General features: G+C 39.3%; 1 protein-coding gene across 4 annotated transcripts in view; it reads left to right on the forward strand.

Moving 5' to 3' along the window:
• LOC112840369 (beta-galactosidase-1-like protein 3) overlaps positions 1-18,143 on the forward strand; it is a 53,390-nt gene that overhangs the window by 11,645 nt on the left and 23,602 nt on the right. For 2 of the 4 annotated variants that reach the window (XM_073904050.1, XM_073904051.1), the window contains exons 7-9: positions 855-947; positions 2,380-2,473; positions 3,424-3,488. The exons of 1 other annotated variant lie outside the window; for it this stretch is intronic. In XM_073904050.1, the coding sequence (XP_073760151.1) occupies positions 855-947; positions 2,380-2,473; positions 3,424-3,488 (252 nt within the window). The remainder of the gene's footprint in view (positions 1-854; positions 948-2,379; positions 2,474-3,423; positions 3,489-18,143) is intronic. One more of the 4 variants, XM_025893725.2, reaches the window with a different exon arrangement.

Here is an 18,143-nt window from a genome sequence, read left to right on the forward strand (position 1 = left end):
GCTCACTCTGCCTTCAGTATGGAGAGGCTTCTGCACTAGCGTGTGGAAGGACATTGAAAGACTAAGTTAAACAGTGAAAACTTATAATGTCAGTATAATTTCAACTAGGTTACGGTTGATGACAGGTGGCATGATGGCATTGGAAGAATTACCGTGGTGGTTTGAGGGGTGGAGTCGAAGTGAGAAAGCAAAGCAAAAAAACCAAACCAAACCAACCAAAGTGAGAAAGCAGAGAGAACTGAGTGTAGACAAGCGGTAACTCTTTTAAGAAACAGGGCTCTTAAAAAGGGAAGAGCAAGAGAACTGTGGGTGGGCTAACAGTCCTGGGTGCTCCCCCTCTCCGATGTGAGGGTTCCGAATACGTTTCCATGATGCTGGAGGTCAGGTGATTTGGAAGGAGAGGTTGAAAGTACAGAAGGTAGAGGGAACAGGGCAGAGAGTAGGAAGCAGGGAAACTCCACGCACAAGTGGTGGCATTATCCTAAGGCAGGAGGGGGAAGGAACACCTCTTTCATTTGCTGGGGAAAGGGGCTAGAGTGGGCAATGAAGCTGGGGAGTTTGTAGGTTTGAGATTCATATTTAAGCAGATAATTAGTATGAGAAATAGAGGGAAAACTGTGGGAGTTGCTTATGTCCAAAGACTAGGGAAGGCAGGACTCTGTGCAACAGCTGAAGTGCCTGGAGGTGATTGACTCCAGGACCTGGGGGAAGAGAGGGAGCACCAAAGGAACATGAGGTAACTACTTGGATCAAAGCTTACCGCACCAGGTATGTGATCTTAGCAGCAAACTCAGAGAATCCAGCCTTCTCCCACCCGTAGCTTCACATTTCCCCTTGATTTGCTTGTTTCTCAGTACCACAGGGGAGGCCCCGTCATTGCAGTGCAGGTGGAGAATGAATATGGTTCATTTGCCAAGGATAAAGATTACATGCCTTATGTTCAAAAGGTAAGAGACACTTGGTGTGTCCTCGTATTTACATGCTTCCTTCCTCACTCTGTCATTTTTACAGGCATGCATTTTCGAGGCCCTGCTGCATGGGTGACCCTGTGGTAGGTGCTGTGGGGGATGAGACTATGTGAGATCAAGTTCAGTGTCTCTGCGAATCTGCAGTGTTGTCAAGATGTACTCAGATAACTTTATTAAGAGATAAAACATGATGTGGAAAGATTATACCTTTCTCTTGCTATCTCTATGACCCATAATTCTCCTTAAACCTGGGGGCTGGTAAAGTTACATCCATAGTAAATAATGCTTCATGAACTTAATGACAACAGCTCTCGTCCTGTGGCTTTCTGACCTGTAGTGTCAACATTCTTTCTTCTGTTGCCTTTACTCCTCCATGGGGGGCGGGGCATGTCTCAGGCCAGGGAATAACTGCAGTCTTGCCTGGTTCCCTTTCTGATGGCTCAGGACTCTTCCCGTCCTTGATTTCCCACAGTGAAGAAGCTGATGAGTTTCGAGTGTAAACTGGACCTCCTCCCCAGGTTGCTAAGCAGAATGCAGGGTCACATGTTAGCTGTGTCCACACATAGACCCCTGGGAGGGACAACCTAGAAGGCAGTGGGGAAGAGCTGCCTCCTGGGCAAGGAAGAGTGAGCAGGTGACAAGAGGGGGAGGAGGGCAGTGCTGGGCTCCCCGGACATCCTGGCTCCTGCCACACAGCTCTGGCCTCTGGGGCTGGACAGGCTCTGTGAGGGACTCCCCCCTCTAACTTTTCTCAGGGGCATCACATTAGACCCCCTCAAATCAGTCTCATTCAGCTAGCGTTGTTTTTCCTTGACTTTCAAAATTTACTACTTGCCTACCCCGCCAGGCCTGGACATGGCTTAGTGAATAGGTAAGACACACAGCTGGGGTCCTCTTGCCCTCTGGTCATCTGTCTGCTCCTCAGCCCTTAGTAAATGCAATCTGCAAATTAGATTCCTCCTCCTTCCCTGAAGCCATGACAGACTTTCTTGCTTCCTTTGAGTGTCCAGGTAGGACCCAAGTTTTATGAAGTTTATCTGTGATCCCCACAGCCTTGGCTTCTTCCCTTCAAGCACAAAGTGCTTCAAAACCTCTCTTTCTCTTGGATTTAGAGCCTCCCTCAAGTGCTTCCTCATAAAAGTCAGCCTTGGGGTTTTCCCCTTGAGACTGTGACCATGGATGTCAGAGCTCCTAACTCAGCTGCTCTTGTGGTTATCCCTGGGAACAACACAGGCTGGGACAGAGACCAAGTTTCCCCTAATTTACTGAATTGCAGATGGTCAGACTCTAAATTCAAACCTTTCTCTCTGGCTCACACATTGCCCAAGTGAGCCCAAGCTATATTTTTCCCTAATTTCCTTATATGTCCTTCTTCTCATGGGAGCAAGGGAAGTAGGTTCATTTTGTCCAGTTTTCTCAACAGGCCCTGCTGGAAAGAGGGATTGTGGAACTGCTCATGACCTCGGATGATACAGAAAATGTGCTAAAAGGCCACATAAAAGGAGGTACAAATTTAGACTTATTTTAAGGAAGACCTGAGCCTCTTCACCAGCCAATTTGAATCTTGAACCAAGTATATCTCAGATGTCTACATTGGAGTGGACTCCAGAAACTTGATACTGATGAGGACTCAAGGTCCACGTGAAGAGCTCACACACCAACCCCATCTCTTTCCCTCAGTCATGTTGTCTTTAAACAGAGCTATAACTGAGATCTTCTGGTCTCAGTACACTTTTCCATCTTTCATAATTTTTCCGTGGGCTAAGAATCTGGATTGGTGCTGGGCATGGCTTAGAATCCCGGTCTTCTGCACCAATGTGGAGAGACACATGGAGAAACAGAAGATAGATGTGTGTCAGGAAGATGGCCTAGGCCAAGTTCTAGTCCTGGGATCTTATAGCCGGAAACTCACTGTGGACTCTGAGTAGAGTTCATCCTAGAGAGTGAAGTAACAGAACAGTTCAGACCAGAATCATAAGGTGATGATAGTGAGGGAAATGACCATGGTATTATCAGCAGCCATTTGGGTCCAAGGGAGTATCTGTCAGGTAGTCCTTAGTTCAAGACCAGTTACTTCCATATATTGCTGTTTTCCCCTCCTTTTTGGTGGCTCTTCCCCTCACTATTATGGTACAGTGAGATGTGTGCTGAACTTGGGTCAGGAGACTTGTATTCAGTTCCTAGGTCTAATCAAGTTGTATGATCTTGGCCTGTTCTACTTCTCTACACAAAATGTGGTTAATTTCAATTGCCCTTCCTTTCTTGCATTGTCCTTGCAAGTGTCCAGTGATGTGAAGACTTATATGGCAGCCCTTTGTACTTTGCAAAGTGGAATATAAGTAGTGTCTCATTATCCTTACTAATTAGCACACTTTCCTTCTGTGTGCCAGGGCCTCCAACTCTCCCCTGGTGGCACTGGCACAGTACCTCATGCAGCACCTGTCTCTTTCTATAGTTCTGGCCACCATCAATATGAACACATTTGAGAAGAGTGCTTTCAAGCAGCTTTCCCTCCTGCAGGTAAGGATGTCTTAGAGATGAAGAGTCTTTGCTCCTTTGCCTGCCCAATCCTCCCTAGCCTGTGCAGCTGGTGTTCAATGAGAACAGGCCTGGCAAGGTAACTCCTGCTTCCCTCCACCCCCCAGGGCCTCAACTAGGTTCCAAAGCAATTTGGGGAGTTTATGCCTTTTGTAATGGGGAATGAAGATGAAGTCCTGCTTCCATCACCACTGTTAGTGAAGCACCTCATGGAGATGACTAGAGGGAAGGTGAGGGGATTATGTGGGGTAAATCAAAGGGAGATGATGTTCTTTTTTTCTGCAAGGACAGAGCTCAGAAGTTGTCTATATACATTGCTGAGAGAGGACTCATACCTAGCTTTGCTGGATTCAGCCTATTTTAGCCAGACTGCAAATTATGGAAGTGAATAACTGTTGTACATGAATTCATTAACAACCATGGATGGAGTAGTTCCTATTTCCTCTCAGTGGGTTGTCCCTTGTGATAGTTTCAAAGATGGACAAATTATGGTCCATGCCTTTGGGGATTATATCCTTTCTTCACAGAACAGCTAGACTGAGCTCTTAAAGACCAAACTGATTATGGTTTCCTCTGCTTAACATACTTTCCTGGGTTTCCTTTGTGCCCAGGATATATCCAAAGCTGGTGCCATGGCTGGCGAGGCCTGGTAGGACCTGATGCAGTCTTCCATTCCAGGCTCAGCCCTCACTGCTCTTCTCCCTTAGGCGGGAAAGCCTTCTTCAGTACTGCAAAGTAAGAGGCGCACTGCTCACGTGGCCAGAGTGTCCCGTGGTGCTTCCTCTGCCTTACACCCTCCTACACAAGTTTTAATTAAAGAACAAATTAATCTTATTTCCTCTTCTCACTAATTTCTACACATCTTCTGACCTAGTAAATGGAAGGGACTCTGCCAGGGCTGGCTCCATGGCTTTCTATTTTTTTTTTTTTTTTTACCAACAGATTCCAAAAAGTTAACTTTGAGCAAAATCAAATGGTATTTGTCTTTATCTGACTTATTTCACTTAGCATAATACCCTCTAGGTCCATCCATTTGTTGCAAAGGACAAGATTTCATTTATTCTTTTTACGGTTGAGTAATATTCCATTTTATATATATATATATATATTATATATATATAAATAATCCCTTCTTCCTTATCCATTCATTTATAATTGGACATTTGGGTTGCCTTCACATCTTAGCTATTATAAATAATGCGGCAATAAACATAGGAGTGCATGTATCTTTTCAAATTAGTGTTTTCATTTTCTTTAGGTAAATACCCAGTAGTGGAATCACTGAATCATATGGTACTCCTATTTTTAATTTTTTGGGGGAAACACCATACTGTTTTCCACAGTGGTTGCCCCAATTTACATTCTCCCTGACAGTGTACAGGGTTCCTTTTTTTCCATATCCTCATCAACACTTGTTATTTCTTGTCTTTTTTTTCTTTAAATTTTTATTGTTATGTTAATCACCATACATTACATCATTAGTTTGTGATGTAGTGTTCCATGATTCATTGTTTGTGTGTAACACCCAGTGCTCCACACAGAACGTGCCCTCTTTAATACCCATCACCAGGCTAACCCATCCCTAGCCCCCCTCCCCTCTAGAACCCTCAGTTTGTTTTTCAGAGTCCATCGTCTCTCATGTTCGTCTCCCCCTCCGATTTACCCCCCTTCCATTCTTCCCTTTCTGCTATCTTCTTCTTTTTTTTTCTTCACATATATTGCATTATTTGTTTCAGAGGTACAGATCTGTGATTCAACAGTCTTGCACAATTCACAGCACTCACCATAGCACATACTCTCCCCAATGTCTATCACCCAGCCACCCCATCCCTCCCACTGACCCCCACTCCAGCAACCCTCAGTTTGTTCCTGAGATTAAGAATTCCTCATATCAGTGAGGTCATATGATACATGTCTTTCTCTGATTGACTTATTTCACTCAGCATAACACCCTCCAGTTCCATCCATGTCGTTACAAATGGCAAGATCTCATTCCTTCTGATGGCTGCATAATATTCCATTGTGTATATATACCACATCTTCTTTATCTATTCATCTGTCGATAGACATCTTGGCTCTTTCCACAGTTTGGCTATTGTGGACATTGCCGCTATAAACATCGGGGTGCACATACCCCTTTGGATCCCTACATTTCTATCTCTGGGGTAAATACCCAGTAGTGCAATTGCTGGGTCATACGGTAGCTCTATTTTCAACTTTTTGAGGAACCTCCATACTGTTTTCCAGAGTGGCTGCCCCGCCTTGCATTCCCACCAACAGTGTGGGAAGGTTCCCCTTTCTCCACATCCCCGCCAACATCTGTCATTTCCTGACTCATTAATTTTAGCCATTCTGACTGGTGTGAGGTGGTATCTCATTGAGGTTTTGATTTGGATTTCCCTGATGCCGAGCAATGTTGAGCACTTTTTCATGTGTCTGTTGGCCATTTGGATGTCTTCTTTGGAAAAATGTCTGTTCATGTCATCTGCCCATTTCTTGATTGGATTATTTGTTCTTTGGGTGTTGAGTTTGATAACTTCTTTATAGATTTTGGATACTAGCCTTTATCTGATATGTCATTTGCAAATATCTTCTCCCATTCTGTCGGTTGTCTTTTGGTTTTGTGGACTGTTTCTTTTGCTGTGCAAAAGCTTTTTATCTTGATGAAATCCCAACAGTTCATTTTTGCCCTTGCTTCCCTTGCCTTTGGCAATGTGTCTAAGAAGAAGTTGCTGTGGCTGAGGTTGAAGAGGTTGCTGCCTGTGTTCTCCTTTAGGATTTTGATGGACTCCTGTTTCACATTGAGGTCTTTCACCCATTTTGAGTCCTTTTTTGTGTGTGGTGTAAGGAAATGGTCCAGTTTCATTCTTCTGCATGTGGCTGTCCAATTTTCCCAACACCATTTGTTGAAGAGACTGTCTTTTTTCCATTGGACATTCTTTCCTGCTTTGTTGAAGATTAGTTGACCATAGAGTTGAGGGTCCATTTCTGGGCTCTCGATTCTGTTCCATTGATCTATGTGTCTGTTTTTGTGCCAGTACCATAATGTCTTGATGAGGACAGCTTTGTAATAGAGCTGGAAGTCCGGAATTGTGATGTTGCCAGCTTTGCTTTTCTTTTTCAACATTCCTCTGGCTATTCGGGGTCTTTTCTGGTTCCATACAAATTTTAGGATTATTTGTTCCATTTCTTTGAAAAAAGTGGATGGTATTTTGATGGGCATTGCATTGAATGTGTAGATTGCTCTAGGTAGCATTGACATCTTCACAGTATTTGTTCTTCCAATCCATGAGCATGGAACGTTCTTCCATTTCTTTGTGTCTTCCTCAATTTCTTTCATGAGTATTTTATAGTTTTCTGAGTACAGATCCTTTGCCTCTTTGGTTAGATTTATTCCTAGGTATCTTATGATTTTGGGTGCAATTGTAAATGGGATCATCTCCTTAATTTCTCTCTCTTCTGTCTTGTTGTTGGTGTATAGGAATGCCACTGATTTCTGTGCATTGATTTCATATCCTGCCACTTTACTGAATTCCTGTATGAGTTCTAACAGTTTTGGGGTGGAGTCTTTTGGATTTTTCACATAAAGTTTCATATCATCTGCAAAGAGTGAGAGTTTGACTTCCTCTTTGCCGATTTGGATGCCTTTGATTTCTTTTTGTTGTCTGATTGCTGTGGCTAGGACTTCTAATACTATGTTGAATAGCAGTGGTGAGAGTGGACATCCCTGCCGCATTCCTGACCTTAGGGGGAAAGCTCTCAGTTTCTCCCCATTCAAAATGATATTCACTGTAGGTTTTTCCTAGATGGCTTTTATGATATTGAGGTATGTACCCTCTATCCCTATACTCTGAAGACTTTTGATCAAGAAAGGATGCTGTACTTTGTCAAATGCTTTTTCTGCATCTATGGAGAGGATCATATGATTCTTGTTCTTTCTTTTGTTAATGTATTGTATCACGTTGATTGATTTGTGGATGTTGAACCAACGTTGCAGCCCAGGGATAAATCCCACTTGATCGTGGTGAATAATCCTTTTAATGTACTGTTGGATCCTATTGGCTAGTATTTTGGTGAGAATTTTTGCATCCATGTTCATCAAGGATATTGGTCTGTAATTCTCCTTTTTGATGGGGTCTTTGGTTTGGGGATCAAGGTAATGGTGGCTTCATAAAATGAGTTTGGAAGTTTTCCTTCCATTTCTATTTTTTGGAACAGTTTCAGGAGAATAGGTATTCATTCTTCTTTAAAAGTTTGGTAGAATTTCCCTGTGAAGCCATCTGGCCCTGGGCTTTTGTTTGTTGGGAGATTTTGGATGACTGCTTCAATTTCCTTAGTGGTTATACATCTGTTCAGGTTTTCTATTTCTTCCTGGTTCAGTTTTGGTAGTTGATACATCTCTAGGAATGCATCCATTTCTTCCAGATTATCTAATTTGCTCATAGAGTTGCTCATAATCTGTTCTTATAATTGTTTGTATTTCCCTGGTGTTGGTTGTTATCTCTCCTCTTTCATTCATGATTTTGTTGATTTGGGTCATTCCTCTTTTCTTTTTGATAAGTCTGGCCAGGGGTTTATCAATCTTGTTAATTCTTTCAAAGAACCAGCTCCTAGTTTCGTTAGTCTGTTCTACTGTTCTTTTGGTTTCTATTTCATTGATTTCTGCTCTGATCTTTAAGATTTCTCTTCTCCTGCTGGGTTTAGGCTTTATTGGCTGTTTTTCTCTTGTTCCTTTAGGTGTAGGGTTAGGTTGTGTATTTGAGACCTTTCTTGTTTCTTGAGAAAGGCTTGTATTGCTATCTACTTTCCTCTTAGGACTGCCTTTGCTGTATCCCAAAGATTTTGAACAGTTGTGTTTTCATTTTCATTGGTTTCCATGAATTTTTTTAATTCTTCTTTAATTTCCCAGTTGACCCATTCATTCTTTAGTAGGATGCTCTTTAGCCTCCATGTATTTGAGTTCTTTCTGACTTTCCTCTTGTGATTGAGTTCTAGTTTTAAAGCACTGTGGTCTGAACATATGCAGGGAATGATCCCAATCTTTTGGTACCGGTTGAGACCTGATTTGTGACCTAGGATGTGATCTGTTCTGAAGAATGTTCCATGGGCAGTAGAGAAGAATGTGTATTCCGTTGCTTTGGGATGGAATGTTCTGAATATGTCTGTGAAGTCCATTTGGTCCAGTGTGTCATTTAAAGACTTTATTTCCTTGTCATGGGTATCTATTTTTTAATGGCTGTAGTAAGTCTTTTTTGTTGTTGTTGTCAGTTCTTTTTCTCTTGTCACTTTTAAAAAATTTTTAAATTATTATTATTTTTTTAATTTAAATTCACTTAGCCAACATATAGTACATCATTTGTTTCAGATGTAGTGTTCAATGATTCATTAGTTGCATATAACACCCAGTGCTCATCACATCACATGCCCTCCTTAATGCCCATCAGCCTGTTACGCCATCCCCCCACTCACCTGTCCTTCCACACCCTGAGGAAGTTTGTTTCCCAGAGTCAAGAGTCATGGTTTTTCTCCCTCTCTGATTTCTTCAGTTTTCCCTCCCTTCCCTTATGATCCTCTGCACTGTTTCTTATGTTCCACATATGAGTGAAACCATATGATAACTGTCTTTCTCTGATTGTCACTTTTTTAAAAAGCAGCTTTGTTGAAATATAATTTATACACCATTAAATTCACCCATTGTCAGTATACAATCCAAGATGTAGAGTTTTACAACCACTGCCATAATCTAAAGAGTTTCCTCACACTCATTTGTGGTAAATCCCCTGCCCCGTCTCCAGCCCTAGGCAAACACTGATCTGCTTTTCATCTCTATAAACTTGCTTTTTCTAGACATTTCATATAAATGGAATCATGCACTATCTTGTCTTTTGTATCTGGTTTCTTTCAGGCAGCTTGATGTTTTTGAGGTTCCTCTGTAGTACAGCATGAATCAGCAGTTCATTCCTTTTGATAGCCGAGTAGATAATGTTCTTGTATCCTATGTCTAAAGTCATAGCCAAAGCCAAAGATCATGCAGTTTTTCTCTTATGTCCTTCTTTCGTACACTAATATGGTTAAACATGGGTTTTGAAAGTTGATCCAGGCTTGTATTCCTGGTATTAATTCTACTCGTTTGTGATGCATTATTGTTTTATATTCCTCTGGATTCAATTTGTTCATGTCTTATTGAGGAGTTTTACTTCCATGTTCATGAGGGATATTGGTCTTTGGTTTTCTTTTCTTATAATGTCTTTATTTTAGAATCAGGGTAACACTGGCCTCATAAAATGAGTTTGGAGGTATTTCCTCCTTTTCTATTTTCTGGAAGAGGTTGTATAGAATCCATAGCATTTCTTACTTAATGTTTGGTAAAATTCACCAATGAAACCATCTGGACCTGAAGTTTTCTTTTTAAAAAGACTTTTAACTAGAAGTTAATGTCTCTAATAGATGTAGCATAATTTAGAGTATTTCTTGTTGAGCAAGTTTTGGTAGTTTGTGTCTTTTAAGGATTTATTCTATTCTATTTCATCTAAGTTTATGAATTCATGGGCACAGAGTTGTTCGTAATATTCTGTTGATATCCTTGTACTGTCTTTATTATCAGTGGTGGTGGCCCTTCTTTCATTCCGATATTGGTAAGTTTGTGTCTTCTCTCTTTTTATCTCAGTCATTGTGACTAGAAGTTTAACAGTTTTATTGATCTTTTCAGAGAATTAGCTTTTGGCTTTTTTTTTTTTTTTGCTTTATTTTCTTCCTGTTCTCTATCTCATTGATTTCTTCTCTGATCTTTAGCATTTTGTATTTTGCTTCCTTTGGACTGAATCGGCTCTACTTTTTCTAGGTTGTTTGTTTGTTTGTTTGGTGGAAGCTTAGATTACTGACTTGAGAATTTTTTCTTTTCTAATATGAGCATTTATGGCTACAAAATTTCCCTGAATGCACTGTTTGATATGCTGTATTTTCATTTTCAAAAATGTTTCAAAAAATGTTCAAAACATTTTAAAATTTCCCTTGAGAATTCATCTTTATTCTGTGTATCAGAAGTATGTTGCTTAATTTTTGAATCCTTGGGGATTTTCCAGGTATTATTCTGTTGTTGATTTCTAGTTTAATACCATTAAAGTCCAAGAATATACTTTGCATGATTTCTGTTCTTTTACATTTGTTAAGTTTTGTTTTATGACTCATAAGATGGTCAGTTTGGTGAATGTTCCATGTACACTTGAGAAGATGTGTATTTTGCATTTGTTTTTAAATTTCCGTTAGCTTAAGTTGATTGTTGGTACTGTTCAGGTAATCTCTATTCTTACTGATTTTCTACTTACTTATTCTATCAATTATTAAGAGAAGAGTGTTGATATCTCTAAATATAATTGTGGATTTATTTATTTGTCCTTTCAGATCTATCCGCTTTTGTCTTTGTGTATTTTGAACCACTGTTTTTAGGTATGTGCACATTTAGAATTGTTGTATTTTCTTGGAGAATTCAGCCCTTTATCATTATGTAATGACCATCTTCCTTGTTTTGAAGTCTACTTTGACTGATATAAATAGAGCTATTCCAGCTTTCTTTTGGTTAGTGGTTTGCATGATGTATTTTTCTTTATCCTTTTACTTTTTACCTTTCTTTTTTTTTAAGATTTTATTTATTTATTTGAGAGAGAGAGCACGAGCAGGGCAGAGGGGCAGAGGAAGAGGGAGAAGCAGGTTTCCCCCTGAGCAGGGAGCCAGACTCAGGTCTTGATCCCAGGACCCTAGGATCCTAACCTGAGCTGTTAACTGACTGAGCCACCGAGGTGCCCCAATTTTTACCTTTCTTTAAGTATTCATGTTTAAAGTGGATTTCTTGTAGACCGCATATAATTATGTATTACTTTTTAAAATATTTAATCTGACAGTTTTTGTCTCTTAGCTGATGTAGTTAGATAATTCACATTTAAAGTGATTATTGATATAGTTGGATTAAAATCTAGCATCTTGCTAATTCTTTTCTATTTTTCCACTTGTTATGTTTCTTTTCTCTTCTTTTTTTCCCTTCTCTTGAATTAATTGAGCATTTTTTATGATTATATTTTATCTCCTCTATGGACTAATAACTTTTCTCAGGGTTTAAAGTTTTAGGTGTTGCCCAAGGATTTAAAATGTACATGTTAAATTAATCTGAACGTACTTTCAAATACTGAACTGCTTCACATGTAGTATCTTATGCATATCTTATATGTGCTATCTTATAATAGTATATTCCTAAATTCTCATTTTAAAGATGCTATTCTATTGTGTTGGGTTATTTTGTTGTTTTGTTTTGTTTTGGTTTGGTTTGGTTTTCATGGTTTCTGATGATAAGTCTATATTAATTCTTGCCTGTGGCTTTTGTAGGTGATTTGTCTTTTTTTCCTCTGACTGCCTTTAGAATTTTCTCATTGTCTTTGGTTTTCAGAAGCTTAAGTATAATATACTTGGGTGTGGTTTGTTTCTTAGAGTTCATCCTGCTTGATGTTCCACAGATTGGATCTATGGTTTGGTGTCTGTAATTAATTTTAGAAAATTCTCAGCCATTACTTATTCAAGAATTTCCTCTCTTCTCTCTCTCTTCTTCTGCAGGTCCAATTACATGTACGTAAGATCATTTGATATTGTCTCACACTGCTTGGATGGTGGTTTTTTTTTTTTTTCCTACTCTTTTTCTCTTTATTTTTTAGTTTGGTTAATTTCTATTGACTTCTCTTTAAGTACACTGATTTAGTCCTCTCCTCCATTGAGTCTACTGGTGAGCTCAGTGAAAGACTTCTTTATTTCTATTACTGTGTTCTTGATTTCTAGTTTTTCATTCACTTCCTATAGCTTCCATCTGTCAACTAAGGTTATCCATCTGATTTTGCATGGTGTCCACCTCTTCTATTGCAACCTTTATCATATTAATCATAGTTATTTTAAATTCCATATTTAATTACAACATCTGTCTTATCTGAGACTGTTCTTGATTATTGCTTTATCTCTTTGAAATGTGTTTTTTTTCCTTGCCATTTTGTAGGGCTCATAGTTTTGTTTTGTTTTTAAATGAAAACAACATCTTGTGTGGGACATAGATACTATCTTGGAGGTAAGCATGCCTTTCTTTCTGCTAGCCTTTTAATGGGGGGTTTGTGTCAATCTAGTCAGGAGTTGGGCTGAATTTGAGGTTTCTTGTTGCTAAAGTTATCCTCCTTGAACCACAGCCTTCAAATTCCTCTAGAATATCTCATGTCTAGTGTGAGGGCTAGTTTTTCAGAGGTATTTTCTCTATGTCCGGACTCCTCTTGGCTTCCGTTCTTCCTGCTTTGCATTGCACCCCAAGAGAGTCTGTCTTTCCCAGCTCTCCCAGCTATATTATATGTCATTTATACTCTATACTGGTTAGCCTCATGGTGAGGGAGGAAATGCATTCCCTGATGTTATAATTAAGCCTCAGCCTTAGGCAAGCACTGTGTGCCTGGGTATGAGGGGTAGGCCTTTCAAGGCTCCTGTTTCTTCGCTAGCTGTATTTCCAGGCCCAGCACAAGTTCTTGCTCCTCTCCCAATGGTAGTGTTTTGTTTTGTTGGTTTTTCCCTGCTCTGTTTCTCAGAAGCAGTAGGTTTCTATGAGCGTCCTAAGGTGACAGCTTTTGTTGTTGCTGTCTCTGCAGATTAAGTCTTTTGTTCCCTAGAAGAGAGGAGTATGGGAGATTTGGCAGAGGCTGCCGCTTCCCTTCCCCAGCCAGTATTGGGAAGGAAGCCAAAGTACCTCAGGCCTGTTAGCTTAAACAGTATTTATCTTCTCACAGTTCTGGAGGCTAGAATCTGAGATTAAGGTGTCAAAAGGGTTTGTTTCTTCTGAGGCTTCTCTCCTCAGCTGACTTCTCTGGGCATCTTCACAAGGTTCTCCTTGTGTGTGTGTGTCTGTATCCTAATCTCTTCTTAAAAGGGTACTAGTGATATTGGATTAGGGTCCACCCTGATAATCTCATTTAAACTTAATTAACTGTTTAAATACCCTTTTCCCGAATATAGTCATATTCTGAGATACTGGGGCTTAGGACTTCCAGTATAAATGTGGGGAGGCCCCACAATTCAGCCCATAACTTTCCACCTTCACCCAAATTTAGGTCCTTCTTGCATGCAAAATATATTAACCCCAGGCCTGCAACCTCAAAGTCCAACTTTTTTTTTTTTTTATTCCAGCATCAACTCTGAGTCCAAAGTCTCATCTCATACAGGTAGAGATGAGACTCCAGGTATGATTCATCCTAGGCAAAATGCTTCTTTAGGTATGAACCTGTAAAACCAGGCAACAAGTTATCTGCTTCCAAAATACAATGTAGGATAGGCACAGGATAGACAATCTCATTCAAAAAGGGAGAAATTGGAAAGCAGAAAGGGGTCGTGGGTGGCAAGCAAGTCCAAAACCTTGTAGGGCAAATTCCATTAGATTTGAGGCCTCAGAATAATAATTAAACTTTATGGCTTAATAATAATTCCCTGTTCTCTATGTTTACCAGGGTGGGCTTCCCTTTCAGGCCCACCAGGTGACAGCTCCATAACCTCAGCCCTGGGCATTGGCTGTGACTCCTCTGGAACCTAGAAAAAGACGACACAGCCCCATCTGCTGGGCTTTTGTGTCTACAGTAGTAGTGGTAGCCTGCTGACTTCTCAATCACCTTCAGCATCATTCCTCTTTTTTCTTGAAGGATAATGTATATTTGCAGCCTGATAGCTCTATTGGCCCATCCTGTAGAATCCCAGAAGTCCTACAGCTTTCCTTCATTTTGCCTCAGCTCTGTCCCCTTCTGTTCAAGTCAGTAGCATTTCAGCTAGTATAAAATTTTTAAAAACCTACTGGCCTCCCGTATAATTCATGGGAGCCCATGCCATTAGACAAGAGGTTCCTCCTTGGAACTTTCCTAGATAGCCCCACCTCTATTCCTGGCCTCTGTTGAGTTGGCTAAATGGATCCATAAGTCACCAACAACCTCTGTAGCAAATGATTGTCCACCCACATCTTTGATGTTCTCTAATTGCACCTTTTCAATTTTTACAATATAGGTAGGCTGAGAATTTTACAAATCTTCAAGTTCGGGTTCCTTTTTGCTTAACAATTCCTTCTTCAGTTTATCTCTTTCCTCTTATATTTCACTATAAGGAACAAGGAGAAACCAGACCATGACATCAACATTTTCTTAGGAATCTCCTCATCTAAATATTGAGGTTCATCAATTGCAAGTTCTGCTTTCCAAAATACTAGAACTCAATTCATCCAAGTTCTTTGCCACTTTATAACAAGGATTAACTTCCCCTTCCAGTTTCTGATAACATTTACTGATTTCCACCTGAGATCTCATCAGAAGCATCTTTAACATTCATATTTCTAACAGCAATCTGTTTATGATGACATTTATATTCTCTAAGATGATACAAGTTCTCTCTCCAGCTCTCCTATTCTTTTTCCAAGCTCTCACTAGAATTGCCTTTAATCCCATATTTCTATTAACAGTCCCTTCAAGGAAATCTAGGCTTATTTTTAGCAAGCACTTCAAGGTTCATCCAGCCTTTCCCCATTACCCAGTTCCAAAGCCACTTCCTTATCTTTAGGCATTTGTTAATTAATAAACAATCACCCCAGTACCCCCCCAAAATCTATATTAATTTCCTTGGGCTGCCGTAACAGAACACCACGGGCTGGGTACTTAAACAACAGTCATTTATCTTCTCACAATTTTAGAGGCTTAGACATCCAAGATTGAGGTGCCAGCAGGGTTGTTTTGATCTGAGATTCTTTTCTTGGCCTGTAGATGGCCTTCTTCCCCTCCTTATGTCTTCACATGGTCTATGCTTGTCTATATTCAAATTTCCTCTTTTTATAAGGACACCACTCATTTTGGAGGCCCTGTCGCCAAATACAGTCACATTCTGAGGTCCTGGGAATTAGGACCTCAATATATGATTTTTTTTTGGTTGGGGGGGGACCCAGTTCACCTGTAATAGAAAGTTACTGAGGATTCTCCCTAGTCTTCCCACAGAACATGTGGTGGGATTTCTGGAGGTAAAATCTGCATAAAGGTGTAAGACCCAACCACATCCAGGCCCCTGGAGGATTCACATTTTCATGCTAGCCCAATATGTTTTCCTATGTTCTTTTTTTTCCCCAAGATTTTATTTATTTATTTGACAGAGACAGAGATAGTGAGAGCAGGAACACAAGCAGTGGGACTGGGAGAGGGAGAAGCAGGCTTCCCCCCAAGGAGGGAGCCCAATGCGGGGCTCGATCCCAGGACCCTGGGGTCATGACCTGAGCCGAAGGCAGATGCCAACGATGAACCAACCAGGCGCCCTTCCTATGTGTTCTTTCCCATATCTTTAAAAAGACAATGAGAAATAAATGAAGATAAGAGAATAACCCACTCTCATTATAAAACTATCATTTGTATCTGTTTAGGATTCACTCATTTGGGGTGTTCAGTAGGTTCTTCTCCCTTCTTCTTTTTCTAAGGTTTTTTTTTTTTTTTAATTGAGGTACAATTGACGTATAGCATTATATTAGTTTTAGGTATATAACAGAATGATTTGATATTTATATATATTGTCAAGTAATCACCACAATAAGCTTAGTAAACATCCATTACCATACTTAAAAATATTTTTTCTTGTGATGAGAACTTTTAAGATCTACTCCCAGCAATGCTCAAATATGAACACAGTATTATTAACTATAGTCACGATGTTGTGCATTACATCCCCATGACTTATTTGTTTTATAACTAGAAGTTTGTACCTTTTGACTCCCTTCACCCATTTCACCCAACCCCCCATCTTCCCTTCTAACCTACATCGGGCAACCAGCAGTCTGTTCTGTTTCTCCAAGCTTTGGTTTTTGTTGTTGGTTTTTAACTTTTTTTTTTATGATTCAACATATAAGTGATATGATATTTGTCTTTCTCTGTCTGATTTATTTCACTTTTCATAATGTCCTCAGGTCCACCCATGTTGTCACAAATGGCAAGATTTCATTCTTCTTTATGGCTGAAATATTTAGTTTCTCATATATATCACATCTTCTTTATCCATTTATCCATCAATGGACACTTGGTTTGTTTTTATACATTGGCTATTGTATAATGCTCTAATGAACATGGGGATGTATATATCGTTTTGAGTTAGTGCTTTAATTTTTTTCAGATAAATACCCAGATGTGGAATTGCTGGATCATATTGTATTTCTATTATTAATGTTTTGAGGAACCTCTACTGTTTTCCGTAGTGGTTCCACAAATTTACATTCCCACCAACAGTGGATTCCTTTTTCTCTACATCTTCACCAACACTTGTTATTTCTTGTCTTTTTGATGAGTCATTCTTACAGTGAGATGATATATCACTGTGGTTTTGATACACATTTCCCTGAATTATTAGTGATGTTGAGCATCTTTTCATGTACTTTTTGGCTATCTATATTTCTTCTTTGAAAAATGTCTATTCAGATCTTCTGCCCATTTTTACATCAAGTTATTTGTTTTTTTGCTATTGAGCTATATGAGTTCTTTATGTATTTTAGATATTAACTGGTTATCAGATATATGATTTTCAAATATTTTCTCACATTCAGTAGGTTGCCATTTCATTTTGTTGATGGTTTCCTTTGCTGAAGAGGAACTTTTTAGTTTGATGTAGTCTCAATTGTTTATTTTTGTGTTTGTTGCCTTTGCTTTTGATGTCAGATCCAAAAATCATTGCCAAGACCAACATCAAGGAGCTTACTGCTTATGTTTTCTTTTAGGAACTCTATGGTTTCAGGTCTTACATTCAAGTATTTAATTTATTTTGAATTAATCTTTATGTAAGGTATAAGATAGGTGTTCAGTTTCATTGTTTCACATTTGGCTGTCCCTGTTTTCCTAACACCATTTATTGAAGAGACTAAAGTTTCCCCATTTTATATTCTTGGCTCCTTTGTTGTAAATTAATTGACCATATGTGTGCGAGTTTATTTCTGGGCTCTCAGTTCTGTTCTACATTGTTTGATTTGTGGATGTTAAACCATTCTTGCATTGCAGGGATAAATCCCACTTGTTGATGGTGAGTGATTCTTTTAATGTATTGTTGAACTCAGTTTGCTAATATTTTATTGAAGATTTTTGCATATATGTTCATCAAGTGTATTGGCTTGATATTTTCTATTCTTGCAGTATGCTTGGTCTGGTTTTGGTATCAGGGTAATTCTGGCTTTGGAAAATGAGGTTAGAAATACTCCCTCCTTCTATTTTTTGGAAGAGTTTGGAAAGGATTAGCATTAGTTCTTCTTTAAATGTTTGGCAGAATTCACCAGTTAATCCATTTGGTCCTGGACCTTCACTTACTGAGATGTTTTTGATTCTCTAAAGTTTCATGATTCAGTCTTGGCAGGTTGTATGTTTCTAGAAATCTAAGTATTTCATCTTGGTTGTCCAATTTTTTAGCATATTCATTGCATGTTCATTGCAGTCTCTTATTTTCCTTATATTAATGTGGTATCAATTGTAATATGTCTTCTTTCATTTCTGATTTTATTTATGTGAATCCTCTATCTTTTTCTTGGTAAGTTTAGCCAACCGTTTGTTTATTTTGTTTATCTTCTCAAAAAACGAGCTC

The sequence above is a fragment of the Callorhinus ursinus genome, unplaced genomic scaffold, assembly GCF_003265705.2.
Source record: "Callorhinus ursinus isolate GAN/ISIS: 27379988/994484 unplaced genomic scaffold, GSC_fseal_2.0 scaffold19, whole genome shotgun sequence".
Taxonomy (NCBI): domain Eukaryota; kingdom Metazoa; phylum Chordata; class Mammalia; order Carnivora; family Otariidae; genus Callorhinus; species Callorhinus ursinus.